Raw genomic sequence first — 27,856 nt, 5'->3', positions numbered from 1 at the left:
TTTATTTTATAATTCTCTCAAATGAATAGGGCTACCTTCCATGAGATCTTAGAAATCTGATCATTAGAAATATCATAAAATCCATGGAAGTTCACACAACTAGTATAAAGATTAACTGAAAAAGCCCAGTTATAAAAACAAGTATAACTCCAAATTCCATGAGTACAATGACACAGGCAGCAGTTCACCATAACACTGGAGGTGCGGCATTATTGTGAGTAACTAATCATAAGCCAGAAGGCCTAAGAAATAATGCTGGGAAAATACTTTGGAGACATTACCACTGTTAAGTGCATTCTGGCCATGTTACCGGAACTGTGCCAGAGGTTCTGACAACTTGCACAAGCCAAGGAAGCATCTCAATAGTGCTTTTGTCTCTGGTCCCTATTAAAACACAGTCCTTCCGGGACCTCCTAAGGGGGCCCTGGCAGAGGGGCTGTGGCTCAGACATCCTGCCTCTAGCCACACGCAGGTGAAGGAGGCCGCGGGTCCTTACGTGGCATGTAGGGTGGACGGTTCAGAGTTGTATCCCTGCAGCCAGATGGAACTGCCCCATTCACAAAGCTCGAAGGTTCATTCATATCCTAGAAATGTCACACACACCCACATGGTTACATGAATACATTCATGGTCTTGTCATTCTCTCACCATTTTGTAATTCCTATCAATGGTGCCTAGAGAGAAAGACCACACACCACACACCGGAGAAAACTAAGTACAAATACCAAGTAAGCCCTACAATTTGAATGGCTGGAAGGCTACAAAGTAATCTGCTGCCAGCAAGCCCATTTCCAAGGAATTCCCAACAATCTCTGCAGAGGCTGGACAGCAGAAAGGTCAAGGTAGCTCCAGGCTAGAAGATGACAGAGGGCTGCTCTCCTCCCAATGGAGTCAATGCAGCAAAGATGTCCAAAGTCTTCCTTGATGAATTCATCCTATGCTCTAGCATGTGTCAGTGAGGCATGGGCAAAAACAAAGACACCTACACACGATTCCCCATGTGTATAGAGTCAAGCACTCCCGCACTTACAATCCACATGCCATCAAACTTCAGGCTCTTCTCTGGGCTCTGTGGATTGGAGTGGAGCTCTTTCATTTCCCTCTTCCACCACAGGGCAGTCGAGTTCCGGAAAAAGTCTGGGAAGGCCACATAAGCTCTGTATTGCTATGAAAACAAATCACAAATAGTCCCAAATGAATAAACAACATAATAAACAAGGAATTACTGAGAAGTGAACACAAATGAGTCAAGATTTGTATTTCATGGTAATAGAGAGTATGAGGAGACTCACCAGCACCTTCAGAGTTTAATGTCCTGGGATTCTTGGAAAAGCAAGAGGTACGAAGAATAGAGTCACAAACAATGTACCTTTGCACATTTGGAAAACAGGCATACACTCTTCTCCTCTTTGTACCTACACACCAGATATCAGCCAATACAGCAAACTCTCGATCTGTTGCTTAAAATTTCACCCTAACCTCTTGTAGTCCTGCCTCTTCTTAGGACTCCTGCACAACCATTCTACTTGCAGGAAGAAACTGCAGCTAATAAGGTCACATGGTTGATCTTGGTCAAATGGGTGTATCAAACCTTCCACATGCCAGCTTGGGAAGAATCATCCAGTTGATGTTCCATTGGGGGGAACAAGGGAAACAAAGGCTACAGTCCATTCAATGATGGGATGGACGTGTTTTCTATGATGTCAAAGTCCTATAGCAAGCAAATGCTGGGTGATATTAAGTGGGAGGATCTAAGCAGAAAATTTCAATCACCTCCTTTCACACCTTCCCTCCAATAATGAAACCAATGCCTACCACCACAGTGGCCCTCATTAACTAAAGATGCGAATGGGAAATTAAAGCCAAACATATTTTTTCAACTTCACCAAGTTCTACGCTGATCATCTGAATTGATAAATAAAAAAAAATCAAGGTCCTGGAATTATCCAAGATGCTGTTTCCATCTCACCCTGTTCATATTGAATGGTGGAAGGGCTGACACTGAGCATAGCAATTGTACTTATAAATTGACATACTAAGTTAAAAACCTTCAGTACAACCATGAAATGATGATTTCTATTTTTTTAAATATGAAATATGGTAGACTCTATGGAGAATTCAAGTAGTGTAATTTCTTACAAAGCAAAGTCAAACCCCACCTTTATAAGCTCCAGAAAACGTATTTACAAGGGGACGGCAAAGAGGAAGGAGTAGGCAAGGGAAGAGGAAAAGTGGAGGACAATGCACCACGAATTCATTAGTTATCCTACAAAATTAAGAAAAGTAGCAGAACAGGTGTGGCCAAGGTGAAGGAGAATGTCCAAAGGGGAGACACCGGTCAAGATTGCTGTATTCATAGACTATGTTGTTAAATGACAACTCTTGTGTACAATTACATAAAGTTAACAAAACAAAACAAAAAGTTAATAACGAAGCTACATGTTCGTTTAAAATAGGCATTGTGCCCACTAACACCATGGAAGTAACTGGTAATCTCAGTTTCTGGTTCCAAGGATAATAAGGACCATTGGAAGTAAAAGCAATCTTCACACTGACTGACATGTCTGTTATCATGAGAAAGGAAGCTGATTTCAGGTAACCCTGGCCCCACCCAACACGCATAAACAGTCTCTTACCTCCACTTGGCTGTCCCAGTCCAGAGAATTGTTCACCACAATATTAGGGAAATCTGGCCAGACCTATGCAGAGAAAAACAGTTCAACAGCAACAGAAATTTCCAACCACACTCCTAGAACTAGATAATTTAGTTATCATGTAGCATTGGTCCACAGCAAAGTGTACTCCACAAAGCCTTTAAGTGGATGCATAAATAGGGATTGAAACAGAAACAAAATGGAAAAGAGGGAAAAACAACAATGGAAAACAACGCCACAGTGTCCTCTACCCCAGGCTAGGTGTTCCTGGATTGCCCATTATATCATACCTTGCCCCAGACAATTTCTCCATCATTGGGAAACTTGATGAAGACATCATCCTGCACACCACGAGTGAAGGCCGGATATGGCTCTGTCTCATTGCCAGAAATGGCTGGGTCCTGATACCAAAGCACAAGTCAGATGGAAAAACAAATCTAGAGAATGCTAAGGGAAACAACAGACCTCTTCCAATAACATTTGTCCTTCCTTTTTAGTTGAAGTTTAAAGAGTCTGAGAACACTGGTAAGTGACTTTCATAGTGAACTTCACCTTTCCTTGTGTAACATGGAAGGAAATACAGTACAGGCATTCCCCACCACCCCCCTTCATCTTCCCAGAGTCCACAAAGTCTCACAAGGACTGACCAGAATGAGGATGACCCGCATGCCATCTGCCTTCATGCGATTGATCAGGGCGGGAAGCCCAGTGAACTTGGAGCTGAGGGTGAAGTCCAGCTGCCGCTCCATGTAGTCGATGTCTGAGTACTGCACATCCTGGGGAAGGATACAGGGGACTGAGTGGTAGCTGGGGATGAGGCCATGTTCCCAGGAGAGCGAATCTCCACTGCCCATGCCCAACTTCACATGACTTCTGACTCAAACACTAGTTCCCTTCTTTGTTATCAACTGAAAGCTGAAAACAGAATTTTTTCAAAGTTCCCAAATTAAGAAAAAATAAAATAAGAACCTGCATATCAAAAATTGTAGCATGAAGATACCTACATAGTGGGGCACTTTTGTGCATGAGTGAAAACCACTGGCTCAGAGCTCATGCCTGTTCAAGGCCAACCAGAGCAAAAAGTTCAATAGAACACTTCACAGTCACTTCCTGGGCATAGCAGTTAACACCTGTCAGTTACACCAGAGACTGAGATCAAGAAAAACTCAGTTCCTACACAGTGAGGGGAATACAAGTACATGAGATAATATTTCAGTAGAATAACCAGGGCAAGTGACAGCCACAGTCATCTCAGTTATGGCCAGAAGAATGAAATACGAGGGTTACAGTAGAGACATTAGCATAGACAAAAAAAAGCAAGACTCTTTCTTGAGATAACAACTGTAGAAAATGGGTTAATAGTATAGTTCTGATGTCCATATTTAGCAAATGACATGCCCCGATATCAAACTAAAGTCCCACAGGGAAAAAAAAAAGCAAAGAAAACACATGGCATAAGAAATTACTGGGTAAACTGCGAATATAAGTAGTGATTGAGTGTGTTGGCCACTCGCAAGAGACTGCCCAAGATTCAATGTTAAGAGAAAAACAAAATGCTTTGTGAGGAAAACACATTAAAAAAAAAAAAGAACTGCCCTATCCACTGCTATTACAGAAAGAGAGTAGGATTTACTATTCAAAATCAAAGAAACAAAAGCACAAGCCCTAACTGTGACATGTCCACTCCTAATAATCAGACATATTTTCCTTATTACCGGTGATATATTTGAATGGAATTATTTGAAACAATAGAACAAAATTAAACATAAAGTAGGCTGTGGGGTAAGTTGTGATTACAGGACTGTTCTTGTCCTCAGTGACTAAGAAGGTTTGTTTCCCTGGAAACCCAGGATCCCTGCATTCAGCCAGAGAGTGGCTCAGCACGCATGGCCCTGGGCTGCAGTTCCCACCAGATGCTAACTGCACACCTACCTACATGGACAATGGGCCAATGAGCATCCGTTCATTTCATTTAATTAAGCAAAGGTGTTGGAAGGATACTCTATTCTTAGAAAACTCTGGTTTTGGACTAAATGTCTTCAACCTACATAAAGTAAATGGAAGGAAATAGGACATAGGAGCAACAGCTCTGGGAGCTAATGCTTTCCCTCTGCACTGTGAGTCACTGATCTCCTAATGCCACAGAGCCAGAACCAACTCACAGAATTTGTAGGACAAGATCATGGTCAGGGTGGCATCACGTGAGAAAGGACTTCATGTATGTGCAGAAACTCACAAATACCCTATAAAGAAATTGAGGCCCAGACCCAGGCAGGTTCCCTATGAGAATACGTTGCACGGCGTGCGCCATGGCTTGTACATACGTAGGGAATCTGGGCAGCCACCATCTCATCATACAAGCTGGAGATCTCAGCATCGTTCTCATAGCCATAGCGACACAGCTGGAACCCCAGGGACCAGTAAGGCACCATCACGGGCCGGCCAATCATCTGGAATAAAGATTTTAAACATTAACTCTGAAAATGGGATGCTAGGTGGAAGTTTCCTGTGAAATAAAAACAATATTTCCAGGGCCCCAATCTAGACAAACCAAACCTGCAATTTCAGAGTAGATTGGAAGGGAAGCACAACACTAGAATGCCTTGTGGGAAAGCCTGCTGCTGGATTAGAACTCATATGTCAAGAATCTAGAAAAGGGGCTGGGGATATAGCCTAGTGGCAAGAGTGCCTGCCTCGGATACATGAGGCCCTAGGTTCGATTCCCCAGCACCACATATACAGAAAACGGCCAGAAGCGGCGCTGTGGCTCAAGTGGCAGAGTGCTAGCCTTGAGTGGGAAGAAGCCAGGGACAGTGCTCAGGCCCTGAGTCCAAGGCCCAGGACTGGCCAAAAAAAAAAAAAAAAAGAATCTAGAAAAGTGGCTTTTGCTCTGATTCCTAGATGCAGTCTAAATAATTAGAGAGGAGTCCAGAATTCAGAACCAAAATCCATGGACTAATACACATATGTCATGCACTGCTCTGTGACCTAGGGCAAGGATAAATAACTAATTGTGCATGTTTCCTCACCTGTAAGTTGAGTATGATCTCAGTGTGCATCCCATAGTGGTTTTATGAGAATTGAAGTTACTATATATGCTCCCACATGGATTAAGTAACGCATTCAGCAGTTATTCCATGCTTGTTATCTCTATCACAATCACAAATAACTTCACTCTTCACCTCTACCCACACCTCACATCATAACCATTGCAGCCTTCATGGCCCTGTCAACAGAACCACCATCACCACCCTGAAAACTGTAACTGCACACAGCGTCAGTCACCATCCTCATCACTTCCCTAACCATCACGTCCATCAGAAGCACCACTCCTATCATCACGCCAGGAATCACCTTCTCCATCACCACCTCCACCAATACTCCATCACCACCATCACCACCTCTATCACTTCAAAACTATCACCAGGCTAATTTGCTATCCTGCAACAATTAAAGGCTATTAATCTAATGATTATTAGATTTATTTATTGTTTCCTATTTATACGATCTCTGAGAAAAACCAACAATCCCAATTATCACAGTGAGGGCGATAAAAGTGGATAATGCATTTGGAACACAGCCTTGCTATGAAGAAGCACATGACAGATAAGTGAGTTCACACATACCTCAGTGTACTGCTGAGTGACAAGCTCTGGAGTGGGCCCCAAGAACACATAAAAGTCCAGAACTCCCCCTGTGGTGCGGTACGTCAGGGCCGGCATCGGCAGGAAGGTCACATCTGAAGAGAGAGGGAAATGTGAACCCAGCTGCTTGCAAAGCTTCAGCAAGGGAAGAAAGCATCCCTCAATACTGAGACTTCTCTCTCTTCCATTGCATACCATCAAGACATGCTTTTCTGTGCTCAACTCACACAGGGCGGAGGACGTAAAAAGGAAGCAGGGTTCTATCCATGAACACTTTCCTTCACAATTGCTTTATTTTCTCAGACGTTTTGTCAATCCACTCCATAAAAATAATTCCTGCAGTGTGCTCTATGCTTGTTAGGGAAGGTGTCTGACACCTAAGCCCATAACTTTGTCTTTTTTTTTCTGGTTGTTGTGAGATAGAACCTTTTTCCTGTTTAAGCATGTGCCTAGACTGCAATCAATCTATTTACTTCTCCCAGCACAGCTGTAATTAGAAATGCATTACACCCTACTCCACTTCCTCCATTGACATAGAATCCCTTGACTTTTTCTCTTGATTGGCTTGGAACTGAGATTCTCCTCATTTCAGCTTCCACAATGGCTAAGCATGACCACCATCACACGCCTTCATATATTCTTTTAGTTCAAGAATCTTCAGAAGCTTTAAAAATTGTGTTCCCTTCTTACCCAGTCCTTCTTACACAGTGTCCCTTAAGGAGAACACCTCTTATCACCAGGTATATTGTAAAAATGAAGAATAGAACACAACTCACTCAGATATGCATCATATAAGGTTTCATCCATTTTACACACATTTTTCTATTGATTTAAACCCCTTTCTATTGCAAAAGACAAATTTCCATCAGACTTGCATAAACCCACAGTGAGTGCTCTAACAATAACTTCCAGCTCATTCAAATTATGCTCGTGGATCCCTCAGCTGACCTCTCAGTTATTATGAGATTCTTTCTTTATGGACTCCATTGCCTTTGCTATCTCTTCAAGTGTGACTGGTAGAAAACTAAGAGTATCACTGGATCCATCCATTCCTTAGTATTAGAGGGACAAAAAAGGATAAGCATAAGATAGAGTGGCACTCATGTTATGGGTGATTTCATTTCCAGTAGCTCACACAATCACATTCTAAAAGAAAATTCAAGAATCCTTAGCCCTCAGATCTGGGGCAGAAGCAGCTGCCACCTACCCATGGCATTGCTGTTGAGCAGGAGGACTCCGTGGGCACTGCCATCCTCCTCTAGGCCCATGTAGTAGGGGTGCACACCATAAGAATTCTTCTTGAACTGAGAGTCATGGGGGAGAAGTGGGCAGAGTTAGAACACATAGCCTCTGAGAAGGAAAGTCACCAAACACTCAGGGCCTACATTCTCCTGCAAGGAATCCAACTACACAAACACAAGGGAGGCCCAGGAATGGTCTGTAGGGCATAAGCAGACCCCTCATTCCAGTCAGGGAACATGGAGCACAGAGGCCCGCAGGGGGAGTTCAGAGCCATGCAGTGGGGGTGCAGAAAAGTGAGCTCAGACCCTCGTCATCCTCTGCCCTTACCCCCGGGGGTTCGTCTCTGGAAAACATGCCCCACGTGTGCCAGTTCAAGTCTCTCCTGAAGGCCGTGTGCTCGGTTTCCCCAAAGCCATAGATGTAGTCGGAGGGAAGGCGGGTGGAGATGCGGATGAACATGTCATTGAAGGTGAAGCCCAGGACCTGAGAGTCCCAGCTGCCGGGGGAGAAGGCAGGGGAGACAGGGAAGTCAGTTCTCCTGGGGCTGCAAGCAGCTGATCTCTCTAGCAAATGCAAGCCACATCCTTCCCCATTTCCCAGAAACCCAACACCTATTTGCTACAGAGATCCCCAATGAGGTTTCTAAAGGCACCTCGCTGTCCCAGCCTTCATTCTACAGTGGCCTTTCATGAAAATGTCTTTCAATGCCCTCAAAGCCATCACTGCAGAGAAGCCACACTGATACCCGAGTCCTGTTTGTACTTCACCCCCACTTGAACACCAGCAAATTCCAAGCGGGAGTGAGGACAGTCCTATCCCCTGGAGAAACGCCTACTTCTTGGCTTTTGTGTCATCTTTTGTATAAATTGTGACACTGTAGCGAAGACTGAGAGTTGTTTTTCTTCTCCAGTTACGACTGTAATTGTTCATAAATCTACCTCCCTCTCTCCCTCTCAATCTCTCTCTCCCCCCTGTGTCTCTCAATCTCACCCTCTCATATCCACACACTCATACCCACATACACATTGATATATGTATTTAAAATATTGTTTTCTCCTAATGAAGATAAGATGAGAAACAAAAGCAGGACTTAAGGCTGCAGGTTTTCCTGCCACATCGCGCCTTGCTAGGATGTTCTCATAACCTCCAGTCCCCAATCCAACCAGGCCACTCACATGACAGTGCCTGTGCTCTTCCGGCGAATTTCAATCCCAAATGGGTTCTCCTTAATGCGAACATCATAGAGTCGGGCCTCAGGAGAGCTGCTGGGAGCGCTGGGGATGTTCAGAGGGATTGGGACTTCATACCGCATGTGGTTGGGATCATAAATCTAGGTCAGAGGTAAATGATTTTAGGTGAACATGGAGATTCTGTGTGTATATTCAGCTATGCTCTCATATATAGAAAAATCATAGATAAAAATATTCTATTATCTTAACTCAAATAGCCGCAAGATAAGAATTACAACTTTTTAATCATAAGAAATTGCAGTTACTTAAGATGATTGGCAAATTCAGCAATAAGCTGTCCAGTTCACAATACGTAAGTGTGCAAAGACAGAGCACTGAATAGCACAAGAAAAGCATGAGTGTTATCTGTGAATTAGAAATGTTAGAAAAAATATGTCCTTAAATATATACCATTAGGAGAACCTTGTCAGTATTGGAGGAAATAGAGACAGTATATCTTGGCTTTAAGCTTTATGAAACAACTTGAGATCTAACATGTTGTATTGAATCTGTCAGAGCTCATATTTGAAGGGCCATATTATCATTACACAGTTTCTTTGACTTTGGTATTTGCATGCAAAGCCATTCATAAGCCAGTGTGCAAATATTATGTATTCCATATTATTCCATATGTGTGTATATGAGTGTCTGTGAAGCTTTTACCGAGCACAATTATAACAACCACAGTTGTCCATGCTTTAAAAATGACATATAATTGGATGCATGGAGTTTGCACTGTATCCGTTTCTGGTTTTGAATTAGGTGCTACTGATATGAACATAGTAAGCCAGGGGTATTCAGTCCCACCAGAGAATGAAAGATGATTACATCCCTTAAATTGTGTGGACTAATGGTCAACTATAAAGAAGGAATGTAAGGTTATAAGGAAGGTGATTTCAGCAACTATGTCTGGGAGAAAAACTGACTTTGTGGGAGAAGTATTCTTAGTCTGAAGTGCTATGTAGTCTTCAACCAAGCACAGAGATCAGGTCATTCTAGCAATGCATTAATGAACACATGGTTTACTGTGCTCCAGAGGGTTGAGAAAGGAACATATCTATGTGTGTATGTACAAATGTATGTAGGGAGATAGGTAGTTTCCTGATTAATTGGTTAAGTACATAGGCCTTAAGGCTGGAAATCTGAGCAACTTGATTCATTCCATGTATTAGGTATATCCTACTTGCTAATACTAACTTGAGGACACCAAAGAGAAGCATAGAATTAAAGGATGGAAAAGACCTTAGCGTCCTTCTGCATGTCATTGTTAAGAACATTTTAGGCAAGGCTATGGTGTCATATGTTGGGGATTCAGCTTGGCCTTGATGGGGGAATGGCGATGAGAGTGTTCCCGAGAGGTCGCCCTTCCACCAGCCCTGGGGCAGTGTGGAAGTGAGCCACACCTATCTCCTTCTGGGTCCAGAACCAGAAGAGGTAGCTTTGAGACTATCCCCCACCTTGCGCCAGCGAGCATGTGTGCACTCTTTTCCCGGGCTTTGCCAGAAGGCGGTAATATGGGAAGTGAAGTTAGCCCATGAGGGAGGTCCTTGGGAGCTGCTCTTGGACAGACAAGCTCCCCAGCCCATCGTCAGGTCCTGCTCAATCCTTGTCATCATCACTATATTACGGAAAGCCCCTCCTGAATAAACCAGATTGCTCTCCAAAGCGTCTCCAAGATTCGTGTGCACCTGGCTTCCTTGGTGGGTAAGGAGGGAGGAAAAGGGGATCTTGTTCGGCCACGTGCACCTTAAGCTTGCCCGTGTCCCTTCGCTCCACCTTGGCTGCCTGCGGGTCAGGCACCCAGGGGAGAGGGTGAAAAGGGGAGCATGCTAAGGGAGTAAGCTTAGCATCCCCAGGGGAGGGGAATCTAGCCCGGCAGTCATACTCTTTTATTTTTATTTATTCCATCAGCAAAATTTTCAGGGCTTACAGTTTACTAGCATGGTGATATGGGAGAAGCACAAGAAGAGAACAAATCCCTTGTCATAGAGAACCTCACCATTTAATAGAAAATTGCCATAAGAAAGCGAGCCCAGCCATAGTCCTGCGTGTAAGTACAGCATAGAGGGAGGAAAAAGCACTGGGCAGAGTGGAATTTCAAAGATAATTCCAATTCAACTGAAATATATCCAATTGATAAACTCAAAGAGTTTCTGATGGAATATTGTCCAAGCACTAAACCTTTCTAGTTTCCTCCATTTACTTAGTGTCATTATGAAAAACACAGATGAGGGAGACAAACATACCATTCCCCTTCAGTTTTCCCTAAGATCCTATGCTATCAGTCACCAGATCTTCTCAGTCTAAACAAAGCCATTCTTCTTCTCCTGCTTATCTGTACCTAGATGACCTCTATCCATCACTCCATCAACCTATCTGCTAGGCTACTTCCACATCTCTCCACTTCTTTGATATCAATGATTTTTGGAGTAGCCTGTTCTAAATGCACATTAGGAAATGCATGCCTACCTTACCAAGCCTTTCTCATTGCTCTTGCTATTCACAGAATGGTTGAGTTTATTGTAGCATGGAACGTTAAAGAATTAGCATACATTAGGATGACATATCACTGACTATCATGGTGATCAGAAGGGAAGGCCCTGAGTGCTCCCTCACACTTAACTCCAGGTACCTTGAACTGCAGCATCTCATTCTTGTGGAAGGTCACGAGCAGGCGCAGAGGAGTCACAGGTGTGGAGGGGAAGGCAGTGGTGTAAGGAGAAGACTTCAAGGAGATGTCAGCTGTGGCCCCTGTGAGCTATACTGCACATTGCTGACTGAATACAGATCATTCACAAAGTAGCAGTATGGGACCCCAGGGGTAATGGATGCCTGAGGAGCAAAATCAATACTGTGCATTAGCATGAGGGCCTGCAGTTACCAAATAGCAAGGGGTAGACAAGGCAGCACATGGTTCCAACAGACAGTGGCAAGAATTTAAATTACTCTATCAGGAAAATAAATATTTAGAGTGTCCCACTCTTCATCAGAATGAGGCATCTTGGGGAGCCCTTGCTTCCCGTGGATTGTAATGGATGCTGAGGGACTGGGGTCTGTCATGCATTATGGGTGGGGTGCAGGGCTGGTAGGGAAGGTGCACATCCTCAGTGCAGTTACCTCCCACACGCAGCCTCGGGCCAGGCAGTTGGCCTCAGAAGCTCCATGCTCATCGGGATAACAGTCTATTTTCTCCTGGTCCCTCAGGCCAATGTCCCACTGCACCGTGTATGCTTCTCCCAGGACCAGATGGATTCCTGTGATCACAGCCACCTGGAAGAATGGAGAGGTCACATGGGCTGGGTCCCCAGGACATGTCCTTCCATGAGCTGAGTCTTTAAACTGAGACCATAATCAATTATGCAAGTGGCCTATTCCTAGACATTTTGGGCAGAGAGGTCAATGCACACAGGGTTCCTATTCACTGTGGAGTTGGAACAGAGTAATACCACTATTCTACGTATTGTATATTACATTGTGTACACAAAAAGGCCAAATAAACTGTTTTATTTGTTGTCAAAGTGATGTAGAGAGGGGTTACAGTTTCATACATAAGGCAGTGAGTACAATTGTTATCAAACTTGTTACCTTCTATGGCATTTTTCTGCCAACTTTCCCCCAATTTTCTCCTACCATCTACCTACCCCCAAGATGAAAACTTGGTTTTCACCATATCGTCTCATGAGGACTGCTGTTGCATTGGGTCACCTTTTACCCTTTGTCTCTCCATTTTGATGTTCCCCTTCCCTTCCCTAATCCCGATAAAAGTATATACAATACCCAGGATACCAAATAAAATTTTTAATTGTCTTTTTATCTTCTACCTTCCCTGGCTTCTCTCTGCTTTTTTATACTTTTTTTTTTTTTCAGATTGGCCCTGTTGCTTTTTCCAAATGGTTCTATTACTCTTGTCCCTTTCTCCACAAATCTATGTTCCACAATGATCTGGAATAGTAGATAGAGAGCAAGAAGACTCCTATGCTCTTCTTCCTATTCCTTTCCCATTCCCATTTTTCTCTGGACTCCTAGACTAATTATATGAATAATTTAGATTTAAGCTGAACAACTACAAATGGTGAGTTGGAAAAAAATCACTATGGTTCCTTCCATTAATAGCTCTTACTCCTCATTACTCAGTCTCCCGCGACTGCATAACATGGGAGCCATTTTGTAATTGAATTCATCCATTTAAAACTTTTGCATATTTTTTCTTCTATATTTTCATGGAGGTTTTTTGCCGTAATAGGAATTGAATGCAGGGCTTTGTACCAAATGTGAAGATATTTGATCCATGCCAAAGCTACTTTGATGTCACAGGTAGCAGGATTTCCTTCTTTTCTTTGGTTTGTAATTGCTTTTCACACATGGCCTCCTGAATTTTGCCCCACCAGGCCTCTGTTCTTCACCCCTCTGCTTCTTCCTCCCATCAGATGACATGACAGATATATGCCATGATATTATCCATTATATATTATATAATACATATTAACCTCTAGCACTCTTCTTAAAATAGCACTATCCAGAGGACACAGCAATGCCCTGAAGAATTCTTTAAAAATCACCCCAACCTCGTGATTCTTACCCTCAGGTTAGGATCATAAGTGGCTCGAGGAGACATTGGAGTTAGGACTCCATTCTGTTTCACTGTAACGTTGTTCAGTGCCTGAGTGCCAAAGATTTTAATCTCCTGGAATGCTAAGTTATTGGGGTCTTTGTAGGTTGATTTGGAAACAGTCACATCCAGGTGTGTCTACAAAAGAGGGAAGCAGAATTAGGCACAAAGCTTGATCTCTGGTACTCATCTTCTCTTGTCTCTCCAACACTCCATCAGAGACCATATACTCCTCAGGCTCTCATGCCTTTGATCTCTCTACCAAGGTGTTCTTAGTGACTGAAAGCATACTTTAATAAAACTTTGAGGAAAAGAAATAAATATATGCATGAACATTTTGGTATACTACCATGTGATTTATTTATGAATATTAGCACCTCTATTGGATCATAGCCTACACCATTATGGAAAATTAAATCATAAATGGAAATATCCTTACCTCTCATCATTTATACAATGTAAATAGAAATATAATTACAGTATTGCTAAATTCTAGCACCTAAGATTCATGACAATGTAGTACTCACCTGGCTGGCCGAAAACTCATGTAAGACATAAGCATCATTGGCCACGGTATCTGAAAGTAATAGAAAGACAAGTCAAACTGGCTTGCCATCCCAGAAGGATGAATTTTACCTCACTCTCCTTAAAGCTACTTGATGGCACAAGTAGCACACTTTCCTTATTTCAATGACTGGAACATATCCCATTGCATCTCTGTACATCTGCTTCTTTGCTCCCTCAGTTCCCAGTGACACGGCATATGCTATTATTTGAATAATGTTGCAAAGAACAGGGCATTGAAGATTTTTATGCTGTAATATTTCTAAGATTAAGGCCAGCTCCTACACACTGAGATACTGAGTTACCATCACAAACAGTCACACACAAACACAAAGTAACACATGCACTAGCACACACTCAAAACTCTTAGATTCATGAGATGTGGATAACAGTGGAACATGTTCTACAAGTGAAATAAGACAGACCCTGAAAAAAGTATCTCAAGATCCCATTTACATAAAAAACTAACACCATTCAAATTACAAAAGTTAAGAGAGGAGAACAATGGTGACAGAGTGCAGGGCTGAGATACAGGGAAAGACTTGGATCAGTGTATAAACTTCCAACCAGCAAAAGAGAATTTCCTGAAGAGCTTCTATGCAGCATGGAGAATTATGAATGTGTTAAATAAAAACAGGGTGTAAGGTATCACAAGAAATGTACACACTGCCCTACTATGTAACTGTACACATTTTGCACAATACCTTATCAAAAAAATTTTGTTTAATTAATAAATTTAAATTTAAAAAAATAAAAAAATACCTTGACCATGGGTCTTCATGCAACAATGAACACATAGATGTTCTTTCTCTTGAATATACTCAATTTTGTCAATTAAATAATTTTAAATTGACTCAAGAGGTTTTTTTTAGAAAGCTACATCTTGGGATGCATACTATTATATCCACAGTAACCAAGGACAAGTTGTTCTTTCCTTCTCCCATCATTATTCACCTGCCATGCCTTCAAGAACATGTCGGTTGGGTCCACCTCTAAGAGAGAGCCCCAGGAGCTTTTTACTGTGCCAGAACAAGAGCCATACACAGATAATGGGCAGATGCATACCACGAGGAAAGTGCATCCTCACAGCCTCACTGAGACGGGCATGCTTCCCTAGTCATTACAGGCTGCCTGTGCATTTTTCCTAGCTTTCCTGGGGAAGATATTTACGGGACAGAGGGATTACTGGTGTGGTCTTCAAAATTTATTTTCCAAGTTCCCATTATAACATGGAAGTGCATATTGGTGACAAATCAGTTAGCACAAACTTCTAAGAAATACCCACATGCTTTCCTTTCATCTCGGGTTCACCTCTCACTTCTTGAACACTACAACTAGAACCCAAACTCCTCTCTCAAGAATTGTGCCTGGAAGAGTTCTCCAACAGCTGATTACCAGCAGGAGGGAAGGCCAATGATGCAGGTTTGTGAAAGGCAATGTGCCCATAACAAAACTCACCCTTCGACTGCCCATCATCCCAGAAAAGTTCGCCTCTGGCTTCATTGTTCTCATCCAAGGCAATGATAAGACCAAGAGGGTTCTGGCGGCTGCAGAAGGCAAGACTCATGTGAGAAACAAGCATGGAAGCAAAAAGCACTGCCTTATGTGTCCTTCAAATTTTATTTCTGAAAGTCATCACCGGCCAAAGGCAGTGCCTTCTTTCAAGGACAAAGACCAGTGTCTCCTGTTGAATAATGTCACAGGACACAGAAATACCCACTATGTAAACAAAAAACAACCACAGAGTCAGCAAGAACATTGAGCCTCAGAATCCCCACACTAGTTAGAGTAGAGGCTATGGCCACAAACACACGAATATTTAAATGTCAAAGGTAAGTTAAATACTTATGACACCATTGTTGGAAAGTACAAACTTATCAATACAGGTAAATGACCATGAGTCCCTGACAAGAAACAAGCAAGGAACATATGGACCTCTCCTGCCATGTACAACTGTGGTTTTGTGGCTCAGACATTCCCCACCTCTGATTTAGGACATAGACTATTAGAAGACAAGATAATGCTAGGCAACAGTGGTGAGGTCAGCTTGCTTTAGGAATGACATTCCTAGGAGTAGCTGCCACTGATCCCAAGGACAACTTCACAAAGACTGCAACACAGGTACACCGCTCTCTCTAATGGTAACTTGACTTATGCGATGGCATGTTAGGTTTTGATGGGAAGACAACACATTCTAATATCTTTCATTTTAACTGGAAAAGAAATGACAAGACCCTACTCAAAGAGAAGAATGTTAATCTCTAAAGGAAGGAGATCCACATTTGGGTCCTTAACATCAGATTTCAAACAAAATGTTATTAATTATACTAGATAATAAGAAAAGAGGAAGGAAAGTCACATAAAGGAATAGATATAGGTTTACATTTCCCCCAAAATACAGGTGACATCTTCAAACATACAATGTGTGATAACTGTAACTGAAATATTTAGTAATAGTAAGGAAAGAAATTGAAGTGTGAAAACACATCAACGTAAGTGAAGATAACCAGAAGGAAGGAACACCAGCATTGTTGCTGCTAGAACAGTGGACACCATTTTTGGAGGAAATTGGAGTGTAACCTGGACCACTGAGAATGCACCGGGGGTCACTCATTTACAAAGAATGGAATCAACAGAACTGAAGCACTAGAACTTCCAATCTGATTGAGCCTCACCACCTGAAAGCACAGGTCAGCTTGCTACAGGGACAGCAGCATAGCCACAAACGGGAAAGCACTTGTCACAGTAACCAATTGCAGAATCTGCCTAGCTCACAAAAAGCACATGAAGGGACAGAAAACTCTTCATACACATAATGGAGTTCTACTTATAAATATTCCTGTTTCTCAGTTTTTACCACAATCTCTGAAGTTAAGCTACTGAGGGTCCACATGATAAGTAATGCTATCACACAAACAGGGATCCTAGATATGTCCATCCTCATCTTAGCTACGGAACCATAAGTCACTAAACCTTGGAGATGTTTTAATTGCTTATCCTTGAAATGGAGAAAATAAGATCCCAGAAGCAAATGAGTGTTGTTGTTATTTAAGGAAAACATCTGAAAATACAATGGTCCATCTTGGTATAACTCAGGCACAGAAAAGTACTCATTGGTATTAGTCATTGCCAATAATTAGATAGGTGTAGATCAGCAGTTTCTCATCTTTAATAGGAGGAATGAAGCACCCTCATTACGAGCATTGTATATTGACACTTGTATGTTAACTTTTACTTCTTCAAATGTCACTGCCTACATCAACCATTCAATGCAAATCTACAATCTATGGTAACTGTTCAGAATGTAAACATGCAAGAAGACTAAAACAAAATGAAGAAAAGAACATGTGTTCAGTAAATCACACGTGGCCTTGAGAGCAGTGTCTCTGGGACTGAGGACACTCCCTGCAAGTAAGGGCGCCTCCAGCACGCACAGCAGAGCCCAGGCCCAACACTCACCTGAGGTGTGTGTTCAGTGCAGGCTCCTGCCAGGGCAGGATGTGGCCCCCTCGGACATGAAGATTGATGTGGTCCAGAGGAGCTGGCAGGACCTTCCACTCACTGCTTGCATTGATTTGTGCCCCCTGTGGGCAGGAAGAGGAAGGGATGGTGAGTGGGAGGACCAAACCTAACCTGCACAGCTCTGCTTCCTGATGCCTCAGCTGCCCCTCTTTGCCCTTGGTGCCTATACTTGAGAGGGACACTGAGGCAGTTTCTCTGCTCTGAGGGTCTTGAGACTTCTTTTGAGGACTTAGTAGGACTCCCTATTAAAGACACACCAATGAGAAGGATAGGGTGACTGGATCCTACCCATAATAGAGAACAGGAGCAACTGTACTTCCTTTATATCACCCAACACCTCTGTAATCTGCTTGGATGAAAATCATGAGCACCCTCTCTCATTCTTTGTCTTCATGTTGTATTTCCTATCTACTGGTTTTGGCTCCTCTGAAAGTCAGGAAAGGGTTCTGGTTATAGGGCTAGGAGAGACATTTGGGTTATTTCTCAAAACACTGTTTCAACCTTGATTCTAAAGAGACCACCCTGCGTGGCTTCTCAAGACCCTGTTTTCCTGGAGGGTCTTCAGTGCTTCTACTAGTCCATGCATAAAATAGGGAAATCACGTGGATTCCTCATTACAAAGACTCATGCTGTGCTCAGGTGTGGGAGTCAGGGCCCTGCCTCAGTATGCTTCATGCACTGCCTTGTGGTCATTAAGATAAGAAATCTTAACATAGAAAATATTTGGGCAGCAATGCTACTTTATTCGGTGACAGAGAAGCCTCTAAACTTAATCACTTAAGACAGTCAAAGATTTACATACACATATACACACATATGTATACATACATACATACATACATATATATATATATATATATATATATATATATATATATATAAAGGTTTAGTCAGGCCCTTGGTTGATGGCTCTAATCCTAGCACCTCAGGAGGCTGAGTTACAGAAGATCACTAATAAATGTCAGCCGAGGCAAAAAAATAAAATCTGTGACAACTCCTACCCCCATCTCCAAAATACAAGTACAAAAAAGAATTGGAGGGGCTGGGAATGAGGCCTAGTGGTAGAGTGCTTTCCTTGCATATATGAAGCGCAGGGTCGATTCCCCTGCACCACATATATAGAAAAAGCCAGAAGTAGTGCTACGGCTCAAGTAGTATAGCCTTGAGCATAAAAAGAAGCCAAGGACAGTGCTCAGGCCCTGAGTTCAAGCCCCAGGACTGGCTAAAAAAATAAGTGGAAGAATGGCTCAACAGGAATGCACCAGTTGGGCTGGGAATATGGCCTACTGGCAAGAGTGTTTTCCTTGCATCCATGAAGCTCTGAGTTTGATTCCCCAGAACCATATATACAGAAAAAGGCCAGAAGTGGTACTGTGGCTCAAGTGGCAGAGTGCTAGCCTTGAGCATAAAGTAGCCAGGGACAGTGCTTAGGCCCTGAGTCCAAGCTGAGGACTGACAAAAAAAAAAAAAAAAGGAATGCACCAGTTAAGCAACTGTTTTGAGTACAAAGTCCAATTCTACTACTCAAAAATCAAAATCTAGTTGCTACCACAACTTAATATTATCAGGAGTATATGGTACATAGTAACAGTACAAGGTGAGAATAAAATCAAACATAAAAATAAAGAAGGAAAGTCAGGTGCTGGGTGCGATACCTCAGGTGATTCACCAGGACACTTCAGAAAATTTCATACTACTCTGTAGAAAGAATCTGTCCAATAGGAAATGGGAGCATTTGGGCTGAGGTTCATCATATCCACACATGCTAATAGACCATCTCCCCAAAGCTTACCGTGTAGAAGTCATACCAGAGGGCTCTAGGGAAATATGCTGTCACATTTCTGGCATTCTGAAATAAAACACAGATTGAAGGTTGGCTTGGCACCATTGCTCAGGATACATTAAGCAACCTATATAGAAAAGGGGCCATAGAGCAGTGGTGGAATTGAACCCCAGGCCTTGGCTCTCCTGAGATCAGCAAGGTTGGGGTAGCCTCCTTCCGTTCTCCCTTCTCAAAAAGGAAATCTCCTACCCACCACAGGTGCTGTAATAAAGACCTTTGGGATACATGGTTTTTGGGAAAAGATCAGTACTTTCTTTCACACAAACACAGAGTTTGGATTGAAGTAGAAGAAAACTTCCTAGATAAAAAGGACTGTGACACATGGACTATTCGCACATTATAATCAGAAGATGTATTAATCCCAGAGTGTGCAAAGAAATGGCTGTGTCTGCCTGCCTGACCCAGCACAAAAGGAAAGGAGGGCTGGCCAGCAGCACTACATGCTCCCAGCCCAGACAGCCGAGCTCCTAGGAGCCTTCAGCTTCCCTGCAATGGGGACACTGCAGTGAAATGAATTCATTTACTCTTACTCCCAGCTGACCCTGTTCCCTTCCTTTGTAAATCGAGTGACAGTCCTCAATTATAAGAGGTCAGATTTGGGACTCTAATGGTTAAACCAGCACTAAGAAAGATTTCCCCCGTCCCCCCCGCCCCGGGAATTTCTGCTGCATAGAAGGAGCGAAAAGAGAGTCAGGGAGAAGAAATCCTCTCTGGGGAACACTGCTTACAGGGACTCCTCCTCCTCCCCTTGCCACCCAACCTCCCAGCTGGAGCCGCCACCCACCCCAGGCTCCATACTCACAGGCTCCAGGACAGGGCTGACCAGGAAGGCGGCGCCCAGCAGGAACTGATTGTCAATCTCCCAGGTCTCCTGGTCAGACACAAACCTGCAAAAGCAAAGGAAGGTGTCACACCCAGAGCCGCCGAAGACCATGACCCCAAGTCCCTGCAGAAGAACTCAAGAATACACCAAGTCAGAAATCCAGCTGCTCCAAGTGCTGTCCTTAAACATCACTGACTTTAACAAGGAAGAGCTAATCTCCAGTATTCACAGGTCACAACCCTCAAACTTTGGCAGTGCTACAAATAAGTTTTCTCTAGAAAATATCTCCACCATTGGTCCACATTTCCAGTCCAAGGCTGCCCCTATCCCTCTCGTCTACCCTGAAATGCCCTCTTTCCTTACCTGAGCACACGTGGCCTTATAAAAGTTAGGGGTGTTTTTGCAAAACAAATAAGGGAAACAAAGAAATTATGTTTTCCTACATTGTTTCAAAACTTGTACACTCAACAAATCACTCCTCATCCATGGCTATTGCTCAATATCCCACTGTCTTCTAATCACAAGTTCAGGATGGTCTCTGCCTAGAAATCAGAATTTCTTTAACAAATTACTTTATTTGCTCAATTAAAAAATTCTGTTATGATATTAAAATTGGAAACTAGGGCTTTCTGAAGTATTAGACAGATGCTCTAACACTTTGAAGCTCATCTCCAGCCCTCTAAGCAAGCCCCTTGCTCTAAGCCATCCCCACTCATCCAAAGGAAGTCATGTTGCACTTCCAGTTCCGCACCCTGTGAACTGCAAAACCACAGCACTGGCCAATGGCTCCATCTTACAAAAGCAACAAGCGAAACCACATGGCTCCCAGGGACAAAATATGTCAAGCACTGCATATTCAGCTAGATTTCCCAAAATTATGAGAGGAGGTGGGTGGAAAGGAGGACGAAATTATAAAATATGGCTAGTAGGATATTTTTTACCAGGTAAAGAGGAAATCTGAGCCAAGGAGATGGTGATAAACAGATGAAGTGCGGAAGGGAGAAGAATGCAATGAAGAATTCATTGTATAAACTACAAAATGAAGAAAAGCAGGCACTAGGTGGAGTGAGAATATTGAAGGGGTAAAAATGACCAAGGTTCACTCTATCCATAAACTACGTTTTAAACTGGCACACATCCATTGTACAAACTACTTAAAGATAATTAAAATAATCTTCATTTGGGGGCGGGTACTATCGCTTCAGCTCAGAGTTTTAAGTTTGCTACACATATGCTCTTGAGCTTGAGTTGTATTTCCAGCCCAGGATGTTGCTTAGAACTGTGGTCTTCCTGACTTTAACCTCCAGCCCATTTGAAATCATATCAGGTATTGTTAGAGTTGGGGTATTGCAACCTTTTGCCCAGCTGACATCGAATGGAGATGCTACTGGACTCTACCTCCCAAATATCGAGGAGGACAGGCACAGCGCTGGCTCTGCCCCGTAGCAATTGCATTTTTTCATGTAAACAAATATATTTTAGTTTTATAAGTAAAATGTATTAAGAAAATCTAATGAATATCCAGAAAAGAAATCAGGGCTGGGAATATGGCCTAGTGGCAAGAGTGCTTGCCTCCTACACAAGCAGCTCTCGGTTCCATTCCCCAGCACCAAATGAATGGAAAATAGCCAGAAGGGGCACTGTGGCTGAGGTGGCAGAGTGCTACCATTGCGCAGGAAGAAGCCAGGGATGGTGCTCAGGCCCTGAGTCCAAGGCCCAGGACTGGAAAAAAAAAAATCGGATGTTCCCATCAAAAATATACATTGCAGAAAGCAACAGCCTACAGAAAGACATGCATTGTTCAGTACTGAGCAGAATTTCTGCTAGACACTCACTCATGGAGGAGAGGCCGCACCACAGTCACGCCCTCCGTGCTGGCCTTGTGCATCAAGGTGTAGAGATACGGCAACAAGGTATATCTGGTCTCTAGGACACTTCTGGAAAGGTTCACAAAGTCTGCATCCCAGGACACAGGGTCTTGCCTCTAATGGAGAAACAGAAGAATGTGCTGAACTTACTGAGGGAAACTGATGATACTTTAGGAATTCATGGATGGAATTCATTTCTTATCAACCACTTCTTAAGAGATCATTACTACTAGCCTAAAACATAACAAAACTCTCTCTACAAAATGGAAAATTTTTCCCACAATGCATTTCTTGAAATATGATAGAGATAGTTTCTTCTAACAGAAGGAATCATCTGATCAATGCAGATGTCTAAGATTCCTTAGGGTGAGGGCTTCCAGGCTTGGAGCATGTCTCCAGAGAATACAGACTGTCTGAGCCGCACCCCGGGGCTGGTGGCTGGGTTCTTGTGTCACAAAACAGGGCAGGGGAGGACAGACACCCTACCCGGGTCCCGATGGTGTTGTGGTTCCTGGAGAAAGGGTAAAAGGCCCCCAGCTGCATCCAGCGAGCACACATCTCATACTCTGCATCTTGGAAGAACCCACAGATATCTGCCCCTGTCTGAAACAACACAGAACCAAACGAGCCTCTTGTACATTTCTCACAGAGGTGGCCATCTGCGTGGGGACCAAGAGGAGACCCAGGTCACTTACATAGGATATGCCAAAGAGGCTGAACTCCATCATGCCTGCAAGGAGAAGCACAGCTGTCAGACCAAGCTCTCAGTCCTCCTCCTGCTCCCTCACCAAGGGTCCTCAGCCCCTGCCCTGGGGGAGGGGCACAGCCCCTGGGAGCCAAGGCCACACACCAATGATGGACTTCCTCAGCTGGTCCCAGGCAGCTGTGTTGTCTCCCAGCCAGTGTCCTGCCCAGCGCCCAGAAGAAGGGAATGTGGAGCGGGTGATGACGATGCCTCGCTGCCCTGTGGCCTCCTGCACGGCCCTGGTTGGAGGGAGCAGGGGACAACGGAGGTCAGCGCAGCCTCAGAAAAGCCACAGGGCACGCTGCCATCCTCGTTCCTCATTCAAGTCCTAGGAACTCGAATCAAGTCATGAATGAAAAGAAAATCCTCCTGCTTGAATGGAAGGATCATGCTTCCTCCTAGCTGACAGACATATTAGACAAGGCTGCCATTTCACAGTTTTATGAGACACTCATCGTGTAGAAAACCGTTGAAATGATATAAAATATAAAATGATAACTTTCTTTTTATGTACTCAGCAGTTAATTTTCTAAAATAGTATTGAGGAAAGGCTATAGATCCTCCCTCCAGTGACCTTGGGCCTTGAACATAGACAAAGTGCTTGCTGCCTGACCAGAAGGAATTCAGGATCGATATTGGGGAAGGTCTTCCTGGCTGACAGGGATTCCAGTAACAGCTCTGCTTTCTGCTCTGCCCTTAAAAATGGTAAGAAGCGGGGCTGGGGATATAGCCTAGTGGCAAGAGTGCCTGCCTCGGATACACGAGGCCCTAGGTTCGATTCCCCAGCACCACATATACAGAAAAAACGGCCAGAAGCGGCGCTGTGGCTCACATGGCAGAGTGCTAGCCTTGAGCAAGAAGAAGCCAGGGACAGTGCTCAGGCCCTGAGTCCAAGGCCCAGGATTGGCAAAAAAAAAAAAAAAAATGGTAAGAAGCTACATATTCTTTGCAAATGCATAAGGACAGAAAAATAAAATTATATTTGGGGAGATCAAGCACTTAAACTTACACCTAGGACCTGCTTTTAGATACACCAAATTATGTCTCTATATTTGAGAATGATGAACAGCAGCCATCTTGGCCACACAGAACCCCTGTCTATGCATGAGGCGCTGTTAGAAGGCATGACTATGTGTGTTTCCCCAGCTCAGAAAGAATAAAGACAGGAAGTGAGAACTGATATTGTGAGTCTTCCACTTCCATATCCTGCATGGAGAACAGGATGTTTCTCCCCCTACCTCTCCTCTTTTCTTCCTACATCATCCTGCTTAACTTAAATAAATCAATGCTTAATATTCTATCTTCTGAGATTCTCCTTATTCTCAGGGCCCTTCAAATGCTTTTCATGGGTAGAACTCATGACCTGTGATTGTGTGGGGAAACTGGGTTGGAGACCTCCTCACCCATCATCCAGGGACAAAGGGAAGAGTAGGACTGCCTTACCCCTCTGTGTCTACCCTCAGGGGTTGGCAGGCAGGGAAGACATGACTCACTCATAGGTGGGTCTGGTCTGGGACCAGCCATACAGGCTGTGGACATCGTAGTGCCGCACTCGGGAGCCGTCTGGAAGGATCTGCTCGCTCTCCATGCACAGGGTCTTGCTGCTCAGGCCTCGGTCCCTGCCTGCCAAATCTGAAGAGAAAATTGAAGAATGTCAAACAACAGTTCCTGAAAGATATAGTCCCTGCTCTGTAGGTAAATGATTGAACTCTGAATCTTAATGCTGAATTAAACTCCATTGGACACTGTCTCTCTCTCTCTTTCTCTATCTCTGTATCTGTCTCTCTGTCTCTCTGTCTCTCTCTCTGTCTCTCTGTCTCTCTGTCTCTCTGTCTCTCTCTCTGTCTCTCTCTCTCTCTCTCTCTCTGTCTCTCTCTCTCTCTCTCTCTCTCTCTCTCAGGAGCATGGGAATAGTTCTCAGAACCCTAGTGAGCCTTGGTTTGTTTTCAGCATCAAGTTGACTGGAGAAAGTAGAGGTTATTGGAAGAATGCAGGATTCTCAACTATTCATTGTGAATCAGGGCCTCCTCTTGGATTATAATGTATAAATTATTTTATTTTATAATTCTCTCAAATGAATAGGGCTACCTTCCATGAGATCTTAGAAATCTGATCATTAGAAATATCATAAAATCCATGGAAGTTCACACAACTAGTATAAAGATTAACTGAAAAAGCCCAGTTATAAAAACAAGTATAACTCCAAATTCCATGAGTACAATGACACAGGCAGCCAGTGCACCATAACACTGGAGGTGCGACATTATTGTGAGTACCTAATCATAAGCCAGAAGGCCTAAGAAATAATGCTGGGGAAATACTTTGGAGACATTACCACTGTTAAGTGCATTCTGGCCATGTTACCGGAACTGTGACAGAAGGTATGGCAACTTGCACTTGCCAAGGTAGCATATCAGCAGTGCTTTTGTCTCTGGTCCCTATTAAAACACAGTCCTTTGGGGTCCTCCTGAGGGGGCCCTGGCAGAGGTGCTGTGGCTCAGACATCCTGCCTCTAGCCACACGCAGGTGAAGGAGGCCGCGGGTCCTTACGTGGCATGTAGGGTGGACGGTTCAGAGTCGTATCCCTGCAGCCAGATGGAACTGCCCCATTCACAAAGCTCGAAGGTTCATTCATATCCTAGAAATGTCACACACACCCACATGGTTACATGAATACATTCATGGTTTTGTCATTCCCTCACCATCCTGTAATTCCTATCCACGGTGCCTAGAGAAAATCGCCACACACCACACACCAGAGAAAACTAAGTAAAAATACCAACTAAGCCCTACAAGATGAATGGCTGGAAAGCTACAAAGTATTCTCCTGCCAGCAAGCACATTTCCAAGAAATTCCCAACAATCTCTGCAGAGGCTGGACAGCAGAAAGGTCAAGGTAGCTCCAGGCTAGAAGATGACAGAGGGCTGCTCTCCTCCCAATGGAGTCAATGCAGCAAAGATGTCCAAAGTCTTCCTTGATGATTTCATCCTATGCTCTAGCATGTGTCAGTGAGGCATGGGCAAAAACAAAGACACCTACACACAATTCCCCATGTGTACAGAGTCAAGCACTCGCGCACTTACAATCCACATGCCATCAAACTTCAAGCTCTTCTCTGGGCTCTGTGGATTGGAGTGGAGCTCTTTCATTTCCCTCTTCCACCACAGGGCAGTCGAGTTCCGGAAAAAGTCTGGGAAGGCCACATAAGCTCTGTATTGCTATGAAAACAAATCACAAACAGTCCCAAATGAATATACTTCACAATAAACAAGGAATTACTGAGAAGTGAACACAAATGAGTCAAGATTTGTATTTCATGGTAATAGAGGGTATGAGGAGACTCACCAGCACCTTCAGAGTTTAATGTCCTGGGATTCTTGGAAAAGCAAGAGGTACGAAGAATAGAGTCACAAACAATGTACCTTTGCACATTTGGAAAACAGGCATACACTCTTTTCCTCTTTGTACCTACACACCAGATATCAGCCAATACAGTAAACTCTCCATCTGTTGCTTAAAAGTTCACCCTAACCTCTTGTAGTCCTGACTCTTCTTAGGACTCCTGCACAACCATTCTACTTGCAGGAAGAAACTGCAGCTAATAAGGTCACATGGTTGATCTTGGTCAAATGGGTGTATCAAACCTCCCACATGCCAGCTTGGGAAGAATCATCCAGTTGATGTTCCATTGGGGGGAACAAGGGAAACAAAGGCTACAGTCCATTCAATGATGGGATGGACGTGTTTTCTATGATGTCAAAGTCCTATAGCAAGCAAATGCTGGGTGATATTAAGTGGGAGGATCTAAGCAGAAAATTTCAATCACCTCCTTTCACACCTTCCCTCCAATAATGAAACCAATGCCTACCACCACAGTGGCCCTCATTAACTAAAGATGCGAATGGGAAATTAAAGCCAACCATAATTTTTCAACGTCACCAAGTTCTACGCTGATCATCTGAATCAATAAATAAAAAAAATCAAGGTCCTGGAATTATCCAACGTGCTGTTTCCATCTCACCCTGTTCATATTGAATGGTGGAAGGGCTGACACTGAGCAAAGCAATTGTACTTATAAATTGACATACTAAGTTAAAAATCTTCAGTACAACCATGAAATGATGATTTCTTTTTTTAAAAATATGAAATATGGTAGACTCTATGGAGAATTCAGGTAGTGTAATTTCTTACAAAGCAAAGTCAAACCCCACCTTTATAAGCTCCAGAAAACGTATTTACAAGGGGACGGCAAAGAGGAAGGAGTAGGCAAGGGAAGAGGAAAACTGGAGGACAATGCACCACGAATTCATTAGTTATCCTACAAAATTAAGAAAAGTAGCAGAACAGGTGTGGCCAAGGTGAAGGAGAATGTCCAAAGGGGAGACACTGGTCAAGATTGCTTGTATTCATAGACTATGTTGTTAAATGACAACTCTTGTGTACAATTACATAAAGTTAACAAACAAAACAAAAAGTTAATAAGAAAGCTACATGTTCGTTTAAAATAGGCATTGTGCCTACTAACACCATGGAAGTAACTGGGAATCTCAGTTTCTGGTTCCAAGGATAATAAGGACCATTGGAAGTAAAAGCTATCTTCAGACTGACTGACATGTCTGTTATCATGAGAAAGGAAGCTGATTTCAGGTAACCCTGGCCCCACCCAACACGCATAAACAGTTTCTTACCTCCACTTGGCTGTCCCAGTCCAGAGAATTGTTCACCACAATATTAGGGAAATCTGGCCAGACCTATGCAGAGAAAAACAGTTCAACAGCAACAGAAATCTCCAACCAAAGTCCTAGAACTAGATAATTTAGTTATCATGTAGCATTGGTCCACAGCAAAGTGTACTCCACAAAGCCTTTAAGTGGATGCATAAATAGGGATTGAAACAGAAACAAAATGGAAAAGAGGGAAAAACAACAATGGAAAACAACGCCACAATGTCCTCTACCCCAGGCTAGGTGTTCCTGGATTGCCCATTATATCATACCTTGCCCCAGACAATTTCTCCATCATTGGGAAACTTGATGAAGACATCATCCTGCACACCACGAGTGAAGGCCGGATACGGCTCTGTCTCATTGCCAGAAATGGCTGGGTCCTAAT

General features: G+C 43.4%; 1 protein-coding gene across 1 annotated transcript in view; it reads right to left on the bottom strand.

Annotated features, from left to right (window-relative positions):
* The window catches only part of LOC125345666 (maltase-glucoamylase-like), a 148,342-nt gene that overhangs the window by 20,055 nt on the left and 100,431 nt on the right, over window positions 1–27,856 (bottom strand). Inside the window, exons 78-93 of the mRNA XM_048337719.1 lie at window positions 27,741–27,851; window positions 27,433–27,495; window positions 25,828–25,962; window positions 25,294–25,381; window positions 24,237–24,375; window positions 22,849–22,982; window positions 22,694–22,728; window positions 22,485–22,601; window positions 21,966–22,114; window positions 20,110–20,194; window positions 19,257–19,313; window positions 17,402–17,526; window positions 15,401–15,489; window positions 13,906–13,955; window positions 13,349–13,516; window positions 11,887–12,039 (exon numbers count right to left, since the gene is read on the bottom strand). Of these exons, the coding sequence (XP_048193676.1) occupies window positions 11,887–12,039; window positions 13,349–13,516; window positions 13,906–13,955; window positions 15,401–15,489; window positions 17,402–17,526; window positions 19,257–19,313; window positions 20,110–20,194; window positions 21,966–22,114; window positions 22,485–22,601; window positions 22,694–22,728; window positions 22,849–22,982; window positions 24,237–24,375; window positions 25,294–25,381; window positions 25,828–25,962; window positions 27,433–27,495; window positions 27,741–27,851 (1,698 nt within the window). The remainder of the gene's footprint in view (window positions 1–11,886; window positions 12,040–13,348; window positions 13,517–13,905; window positions 13,956–15,400; window positions 15,490–17,401; window positions 17,527–19,256; window positions 19,314–20,109; window positions 20,195–21,965; window positions 22,115–22,484; window positions 22,602–22,693; window positions 22,729–22,848; window positions 22,983–24,236; window positions 24,376–25,293; window positions 25,382–25,827; window positions 25,963–27,432; window positions 27,496–27,740; window positions 27,852–27,856) is intronic.

The sequence above is a fragment of the Perognathus longimembris genome, chromosome 2 (genome assembly GCF_023159225.1).
Source record: "Perognathus longimembris pacificus isolate PPM17 chromosome 2, ASM2315922v1, whole genome shotgun sequence".
Lineage (NCBI taxonomy): Eukaryota > Metazoa > Chordata > Mammalia > Rodentia > Heteromyidae > Perognathus > Perognathus longimembris.
Note: the sequence above shows the minus strand (reverse complement) of the source record. Positions and strands in the feature narration are given on the sequence as shown.